The sequence below is a fragment of the Pantherophis guttatus genome, chromosome 5 (assembly GCF_059756535.1).
Source record: "Pantherophis guttatus breed Tessera chromosome 5, ASM5975653v1, whole genome shotgun sequence".
NCBI lineage: Eukaryota > Metazoa > Chordata > Lepidosauria > Squamata > Colubridae > Pantherophis > Pantherophis guttatus.
Window position 1 is genome coordinate 63,743,822 of NC_142067.1, and position 9,582 is coordinate 63,753,403.

Here is a 9,582-nt window from a genome sequence, read left to right on the forward strand (position 1 = left end):
AGCATAGCATAGCATAGCATAGCATAGCATAGCATAGCATAGCATAGCATAGCATAGCACAGAAAAGAAAAGAAAAGAAAAGAAAAGAAAAGAAAAGAAAAGAAAAGAAAAGAAAAGAAAAGAAAAGAAAAAAGAAAAGAAAAGAGGTGAAACTCAAGGCCCGCAGTCGGGATCCGGCCTGCAGGGTACTTAAATCTGGCCTGCGGGGCCAGCCTGGAAATATCAAAGGACTGGGCCATGGTGCCTCTGCTGGTCAAAACAGGCCATGTGCAGGGCTCCTGCGACCCGTTTTTGGCCTCCCCAGCCTCCTGCAGCACTCTGCTGGTCAAAAACCAGCAGAGTGCTGCTGGAGGTTGGGGAGGACGAAAATGAGGCATGGGGAGGTCGCATGCAGGGGTCCCTGTGCCCCATTTTGGCTGGTAAAGTGCTGCAGGAGACCGTTCAGGCCCAAAATGGGGCAGAGGTGGCCACGCACACTCCCCACACCCCATTTTGGCCGGCAGGGTGCTGCAGCACACATCTGTCCCATCTCCCCCATCCCCCCTCTGGCCCGCAGAGAAGCATTACAATGCTGATCCAGTCCTCGAAGAAATCTAGTTTGACATCAATGGAATAGAACTTTATTGTCACTTTAAATGTACACTAATCGACATATATTAAAATGAAATTTCATTGCATTCAGCTCTCAAAAGATAACCATTACACATATACTCACATACACACACGTGTGACATAAGAGAAACATCACAGTGTAGTTTGAATGTATACATATACATGGCAAAAAAAAAAGTATCCTACGAATGTAAAAAAAAAAAAAGTAGGCCATTTCGAGACCAAAGAATAATTGAGAATGATTACTCGGTATGCTTAAAACAAGATCTATTTGTTTTGAATATATAGTTTAAGGATAATTCTATTCATGTAGTCTAGCGGTAAAGAAATGAATATAAATCTAAAAGTATGATGGTTTGGTTGATTTGTTTATTGTGAAATACTTAGTGAAAAATACAGTGAAAAGGTTTGAATTTGAGACATATTATTTGTTGGTGCAATCAATTCTGGGTTGGGGGAAGAACTGGAAATGTAATAAAATAAAATGACATGAAAGAAAAAAGAATAAGTCCAGAACCATGAATAAAGAATTCTGAATGAAAGAAAATATGAAAGGGTATCCAACTATTTCAACAGAATGTATGGAAAATGATGTTAAGGAAAGATAATGTAGAAGGTACTTGGAATCCGAGTAAAAACAATTATATTACAGAGTGCCACAGAAGTGAGTGGAAGTATATAATCTAAAGAATGAAAAAGGATGTTTAATGGAATAGTGAAATGATGAAATAGAAAAGGCCTTGAATTAAAGAATTAAAAGAAAATATATTGAGTGTTGTAAAAACTTAAAGTGAAAGGCATTATCTGATGTGCACAGAGGAAAATACAATTTGAAAGAATGAATGCAATAAAAAAAAGAACAAAAATAAAAGTATCAGAGAAAATGCAGAACCTTTTTGTTGAGAAGAAATATTGTTTGGGAAGTAGGTGAAGAAAGGTGAAGAAAGTTATATAAGAAGCCCCCAGAGCAGAGAGTGGAATTAATAATGTGATAAAATTATTTGGGATGAATGAATTGAAGGAATGCTAGAAAGTATACAGGCTTCTTTCATGAAAATTATAATGATTGAAGTGTGGGATTGAAATGAATGCTATAAAAATGAAGAAAATTGATTTTAAAATGCCCTGAGAATATTGGAAAATGGTAAGGTTACAATTGCTACAAATAGAACAATGTTGAATTATGGATTAGTTTGATTTGGAATGAATATAAATGTTGTTTAACATGTATACGAAGACTGTGTCTGTGAACTGATGAGCAGTAACTAAAATTGATTGTCAAAAAGTAGAATCAGTGTGTGTGGCTAGGAAGATGTTTGGCAGAAATGTGATTGAAAGTCCATAAAAGGAATAATGAAGAACATTTGGGAAGTGCATTAGCAGGGCAGGATGAATGCAGACCAGGTTTTTGTTCTTTGGCAAGTGATAGAGAAATATATGAATGTGAAAAAGAACTTGCATTATACATTTATTGATTTAGACAAAATGCATAATAAAACGAATAGGCTTGAATTGTGGAATATTTTGATCACTATGGATTTGAAGCTCAGCTGGCAAATATTAAAGTGTTTGTATATGATGATGTACAATATATACCATAAAGTATGTATAAGAATAAAACATTCACATGGTTAATGATAAAGAATATGATAAATACGTCATTGGTTGTTTAATATATTCATGGATCAATAGGGAAATGTTTGTGTGATATTAGCAGTGTTAGTTGGAGATGTCAGATATATGTATATTTTGTATGCAAATGACTCCATGCTAGTAGCTTAGAACCTAAATAATACATAATGAAAGATAGATTGCATGATGCAAAAACGGATAGCTGAAACTTTATGTATGAAAGACCAAAATAATTGTGTACTTTGGCATACAGGTAGTCCTCAACTTATGATCACAATTGAGCCCAAAATTTATGTTGTTAAGTGAGAAATTTGTTCAGTGAGTTTTGCCCTATTTTATTACTTTTCTTGTCACATTTGTTAAGTGAATCACTGCAGTTGTTAAATTAATAACATGGTTGTTAAATGAATCTGATTTCTCAAATGACTTTGCTTGTCAAAAGATCGAAAAAGGTGATCACATGATCCAGGGACACTGCAACCGTCATAAATGTGAGTCAGTTGTCAAGTATCTGAATGTAAATCGCATGACCATGGGGATGCTACAACGGTCATAAGTGTGAAAAATGATCATAAATCACTTTTTTTCAGTGCTGTTATAACGTCTAACAGTCACTAAATGAACTGTTGTAAATTGAGTACTACCTGTATTTACTAATGATAAGCAAATAGATGCAGAAATTTTGACAGATACGACTGTGGATAGAAAAGTAATAGACATAATCCAAAAATGAGTTAAAAGTATAAATGAGAAATGGGAACGGAAGAAACTATAGAAATAATTGATATGGGAATTATTCATATCAGTAGCTACTGGGTGTCCCAAATTAAGACTTATGCAGAGATATGCATTTTAAAAAAAGGAATACTAGATTTAAAAAACATCAAAACAAATGTGAATTGTAAAAACAGTACATATAGCACATGTGTAAATTATATAACAGGCTTAAATTGTACATCAAGTGGAAAGAAAATAGGAAGATAAGGATTAAGAGATGACTGTCAGGAAAAAAGTTATTCCTATATTGATTTAAAAAGCTTGCTAAGCAAAGCTTAAACAAACAAACAAAAGCGTTGCATTTTCTCATTGTGCCTGACATATTAAAGCTATTCAAATTATAGTTCCATTATATTCTTTTGATACATTAAATACACTTGTAGTATGTACTGTAATGTTTAAGGTCTATAATCAACCAAACAGGAACCATTATATTATACTTTCATGATATATGACCAAAGAGTTCTTAATCAACAGATCACTGATAAGATAGGATAGACTCTGTATTTGAGTCTGCTGAACAACAGCCCAAGCTGCTATGAAAATTCCAGTCCCCAGAGGCTATTTGAAAACCCAGAGCTCTTGTTACCAAATACCTCTTTAATATATTTGGATTACAAACCACAATAATATTTTAATAATATTATTATAATGTTATTTTGCTATAATGAAGCAGTGGAAGATGTTTTTCCCCCTCTAGAGCAGTTGCAAGTAAAGCCTGACATGAACTAAAAAAAAACCCCAAACTCAATAGCCTTCAAAATAATAAAATAGGCAATCTGCCTACAAATATGTCCACCTGTACATAATACAAGGGAATCAGCAACAAGGCTGTCTCTTGAAATGAATAGAGATGTTCAACATAATATTCAATTAAACCAAAGCAAGTCTTCTATATTACATGTATCTAAATTCATGATTATATACATCTATATTACTTGGGATAAGGTTAGTTCTAATCTCACTTACTTGGAAATGCAGCAGTATTTCAGTTTAACTGTACTGTTAATCAAAGCATATAATTTATTCCTGTTATTCATGAACAATGAGAAATGGGTTTCAATTGTTTATTCTGGGTAACAGCCTATTTGAAAACAGGAAACTATATTACAAAACAATACAGAAGACATTAATACTCTATTTGATAACCCTTCCTATTCCAACAGCTACAATGAAACATCCTTTGTATGAACATCCAACAATAAAAGTTAATCTGACAAAATAATGCACATAGCATTTATGAAAATATAACCATTGAGAGTAGGTAGTGCTAAGTGGATACAAGCAGAAGCAGTGGAAACAGCAAGCTATTTTTTTTTTTTGCAAAGGTCTATATCTTGCTGTTTATTTTCACATATTGGATGTGTATGTAAGATTTTTTTAACCATTTCCAATAAATATTTAAGTTCATGTAGATTTTTATTCCTGCAGTATCATTTTCTGTGAGCTGTCCACCACATTTCCCAGAGGTATTGGCAGAAAATGCAGAGATCGTATGAAGAAATGAGCTGTAGTTTAAACTCCTGAATAATCTGGATGTTCATGCCCGATGCACCAATTGCCTCATTCATAAACATCATAGATCTCTTCATTGATCAAGTCCTGACAGCCAGATCCATCCACTGGGTTGGTTGCAAATCCAAAAATCATTTTAGGTGGCCCAAATTTCGTGAAAGATACCCAGCTTTCTTAAATTTAAGTATACAGGTCTTGCAAATATAAAGAGCTTTGTGAAATACAATGTGCAAGCAGTGCCTTTTTTTAAAAAAAAAAGCCCACAGAGACCTACATTTACCCTTCAAAAATTTGGCCAACCAGCCTATGATAATTGATCAAATTAATTAAAAATATCTGCTACAATCCTTCAATTCTCCTATCACCGAAGGAAAAAAAGAAACATATACCAAGCTTTCAACTTTCTTCTTTCCCGGACTGCTTTTATGAAAAGTTCTTTTTTAAAAAGAAGGGCGACAGGGTAGGTGAAAATCGGACACAATTCTATCACACCTTCCTATCCCCTCCCCCGTTAATGAAATAGATGGTGATAAACCGGGAACAGACGCCTAGCATGGAGGAGAGGAGATACTCAGGCAAATAAACAGGCGTTTGCGCAGCAAAGAGCCGCCGCTGCGGTTCCCATTGCAACGTTATCTCCGGCGACGCCAACGCAGACGGCACATAAACTCGCCCGGGGCGAGCCGGGAGGGGGGCAATTGCCGCTTCCACTGCCCCCACCCTTTTCACCCTCACTGGGCTGCTTCCAGCGCGAGGTTTGGGGGCACTCACCCAGAAAACGAAGGAATAGATGATGAGTAAGGTTTTCAGACACGTTATCACGGGTTTGGTCTCCATTCTCCTCGATGCCATAATACTGAAATCCCGGCTGCTGGCTAGAGCAGGGGAGGGAATGCGCGCGAGAAGGGGAGGGGAAGGAGGGAAGGAGGGGGCTGCGAGCTCCGTTCGCGCCTCCACCGAGCAGCGGATTCTCGCCGCCGGCTCCTCCGCTATCAATATTATCGCGGCCGAGGCGAAAGCTTGGAAGCGGCCGCTCCAGAGTGCTCGTGCACAGGTATGGGCCGTCGCCACAGGCTGCCCTTCCTCCTGCCGTCTCGCAGCTACCGCACACCACAACCATGGCACTATTGTGCGCTCACACTGGCGGAGAAAGCAGGAGCTAATCGACCTTTCCCAGCCCTCGGGCCCCGCTATCTGGAAGACGGGGCCAGGGCCAGGAAGAAGGAAACGAGAGTCTCCGCTGCCAGACCCTAGTTACGGGAAAGGTGCTGAAGCGAGAGACAAAGGAATACGCGGGAGGGTGGAAAAGGCAGTTGTGTGAATGACAGGTCCACCATCGTGGCGTAGTAAAAGATGGAAGACGTCCCCCGCGAGGAGGTGATGCGGAGGATGGAGGGGAACTGATATAGAGCGTGTAGGCAAAGCAGGCTGCTTATCGCCAGACTCTGGCTGAAAAGGGAGCCGTGTCTGCACTTGGGTGTCAGTGAAAGGGTTGCGCGGTGGGCCTGCTTCATGCGCAGCCATGATGGACGTCTGGACCTGGAAAAAGAACTTGAAAGAGATGGTTTCCTCGGTCTCCAGCTGCCTCTCATAGCCTTCCACTTTTAAAAGGGTCCTTCCAACAATTGGAAGCCAAGGAGAATAGCTGCTTTCTAGCCAGAGCTCAGCTCTGTTTGTTCGTTTGTTTGCTTGTTATAATTTGAGCTGGTTGTATAAATAGGCCCTTTTCTTGGTAAGGTAAAATCTTCGCACCTTATTCATAGGCTGGTGGTTAATTTCCTAAATAGAAAACAAGGAAGTTCATGCTTGCCTGAACTTCGTGACCTAAAACTGCTTGCTTCTCTATTAGTGAAGTGATACAGCTACTAAGGTGATGAAACAAAAGTATGTGTCAGACAAGATGGTCATAATGTATATCCCACTTCAGTAATAAAAGCAGAACAATGCGGCACAGGCTGCCACCATGATTGGTATACCATACCATTGTGTCATGAAGGTTATGCATTTTAAGCAACACAGGTGAATTAATGTACAGTGGACATAGCAAAAGCTATGAGATACTAAAATTTCTTCAGAATAATTCAGTTGACTTAAGTAATAGTATTTCAGATAACATCCCAATTAAAAATTGCATAAATTATCTTGAAACCTGGGTGGAATTAACACTATTGCTCTGTGGTTAATGAATTAGTTATTCACTATCTAAATCAGCTTTTTGTGCTGAAATTAGTGTCTGATCACTTGTTAGCTAAAGTTGCCATAATTTCAGATAGGACTTCATTTATTTATTAACATTAGCTTATCTGTCATTCAGAAATGAATGTTTTCTGGGAGACAAAAAAACTTCTTTAAATTTTAAATATATTTTTTTCTGGATCCAAAGGGACACTTTTCTTCTATAGAGAGATAATTGTGGAGAATTTCTGCTTGATATCTTACGTTTTTAACTTTTTAAATGAGCATCTTATTGAATGAAGATCTAATATCCACACATTTATCAATTGTGTAATAAAACAGGAACTGAGGAAAAAATACCTTATATAAAAGAACATGGCAGTGTAGCAGACTAGTTGAGCAGCACCATTTGTTTTTGGAATTCTGTGCTAACCCTTCTCTTTCTTATAGACTAGTAGTGATATGCATGCTCATAGGGCTGATTATGGTTGTCAGATGGAAGTGCTATCTGCTTCTTTTAAAAAAATCTCTGGAACCAGTTACCTCCTGAGGTCCGGACCATCCCCACCCTCCTGGTCTTCCGAAAAGCTTTGAAGACCTGGCTTTTCCGGCAGGCCTGGGGCCGTTGATCTTGCTTTGCGATCTGGTGAGATCCGGCCATGAATGATGTGAATATGTTCTAAGGTTTTTAATGTTTTTTAATCTTTTAAATGTTTTTAGAATGGTTTTTTAAAAATGTATTGTGAGCCACCCTGAGACTCCAGAGAGAGGCGGCATAAATTTAATAAATAATAAATAAGTAAATAAAGCACAATCTAGCCCAGGGGTCTGCAACCTTTAACACTCAAACAGGTCCATTTGGACCTGTTTCCCACAGAAAAGAAAACACTGGGAGCCAATAACTGGTGTGACTGGGTGGGCGTGACCAACTCGACATCACTCACATCCAGTCACATGACAGCCCTCCAGCCACGCCTACCCAGCCGGTCATTAGGACAGAGTACCGGTTGTTAAATTATTTGCCCGGCCCCACCTCACCCCTCCCAGCCACCTTGCCACACCTGGCCTCAGGTGTGTTGTGCTCTCTCTCTCTCTCTCTCTCTCTCTCTCTCTCTCTCTCTCTCTCTCTCTCTCTCTCTCTCTCTCTCTCCCCCCGTGTCACTGTCTCTCTCTTTCTGTCTCTCTGTGTTGTCTCCTCTTTTTTCTTTCTTTCCCTCTCTGTCTTTCTCTCTTTCTTCGTCTATGTCTCTTTCTATGTCTCTCTTTTTCTCTTTCTCTCTCTGTCTCTCTGTCTCTCTTTTTTCTTTCTTTCTCTCTGTCTCTCTTTTTTTCTCTCTGTCTCTCTCTCCCCTCCCTCCCTCTCCCCCACTCCCCACCCTCACTTCCCAACCCACACACCCAGGGAATAACTGTAAGGAAATTCGGTCACGTTCTCTCTGTCTTTGGAAAGATATAAAAATAAACCTTGTATTGCAAAAGGAGTGACAGTCAGGCTGTTACACCACAGTGCCATGAGGTTGCCACCTTAGATCACCACACGCACTTCAGAGAAGCATCATCCCAAGCAGCAGCACACTCACACAGGCACGCATACGCATCCTGCAACTCGGTCGAAACTGGCCAGAAAATATATTCCCTGGGCGCCCCCGAAGACATTTGGCAGGCAAAGTACAGGATGACACACACACTCCACATCACCAAGGCAGCGTCCGCTGAATTCTTGCAAAACTGGGCAAAGGCGGAGAGGGGAGCAGACAGAGACAAATCAAGCTGAATCTGACTCTCTCTGTCTCTCTCTCTCTCGCTGCCCAACTGCAGCAGGAAACAGTGGGCAACTACTTCCGGCCTTGGTTGGTGCTGGATGCATGGCTTGCTCTCCGCCCTGAGACACTGACCCGCCCCGCAGCCAACGTCGCTGCTGTTGCCAGGGGCAAGTGGGGCAAGGTCGCATTGTGGCTCCATGTCATAATGAGCTCCAGGAGGAGGAAGGGTCTCCCCCATTGTGAAGCGCACTAACTTTCACTGTGCTGCACAAGGCACTGCGAGTGCAGCGGCAGGCTATGGGGGCGGCAACAGCAGCAGTGTTGAGCCGCAGCAGAGGGCTGAAACAGCCAGATGCAGCTTCAGAGCCATGGGTTGCCAATACCCGATCTAGCCTGTTATGGGTACCCATCTCATTTGGTTCAATCAATTCAACATATTTTAGCTAGCCTGAAACATAAGCACAAGATTCCAGTGTTTAATTTTATAATGAAAAGTTCTCTTGCTCCAAATGTGCTTGAAGCCATCATCTGACCTGGTAGTTTTTTTCTTTAATTGTGATATTTGCAAGAGATAAAAGGTGGGGAGAGACATTTTGAACCAGGACTATATGATTTTTTAAAAGCTTTGTCTTAAGAACTTTTTTCATTGCTGTTTGTGCTCAGAGCTCTAATCTGCCTAAGAATAAGACTCAAACTCTCATTTGTACTTAAGTTTGAATCTAAAGTAGATCCTGTTGGCTTATTTTTCTGCTTTGTGAGTTGGACAGCCATATGAATCTAATAAACAAAGAAGCAAATAAATATAGTCCAGAAATACTTGACACAAAACCTGAGTGTCCCTTTTGAAAAATATGGAAGATTCCACTTCTTAAAGGCTTATATGTTGATATTTTAAGGCAAAATGATGAAGGGTGGGGGAGAGACTGCATGCAGCCCTGGATAGCTAGTAATGCAGCCCCACAAGATATAATAAAAATAGTTTTTTAAAAGTTTGCTATTTATATATATATATATTAACTATATTATGCATTTTATCTGCAGCCCAATGGACAATTCCTCTTCAGTCGGTGCGGCCCATGCAAGCCGAAATGTTGGGTGCTCATGATTT

The 9,582-nt window shown here is 39.8% G+C and overlaps 1 protein-coding gene across 1 annotated transcript in view; it reads right to left on the reverse strand.

Moving 5' to 3' along the window:
- The window catches only part of TSPAN7 (tetraspanin 7), a 300,581-nt gene extending 294,854 nt beyond the window's left edge, over positions 1-5,727 (reverse strand). Inside the window, exon 1 of the mRNA XM_034423813.3 lies at positions 5,308-5,727. Coding sequence (XP_034279704.1) covers positions 5,308-5,388 — 81 coding nt within the window. The 5' untranslated portion in view covers positions 5,389-5,727. The remainder of the gene's footprint in view (positions 1-5,307) is intronic.
- Positions 5,728-9,582: the final 3,855 nt, after the last annotated feature.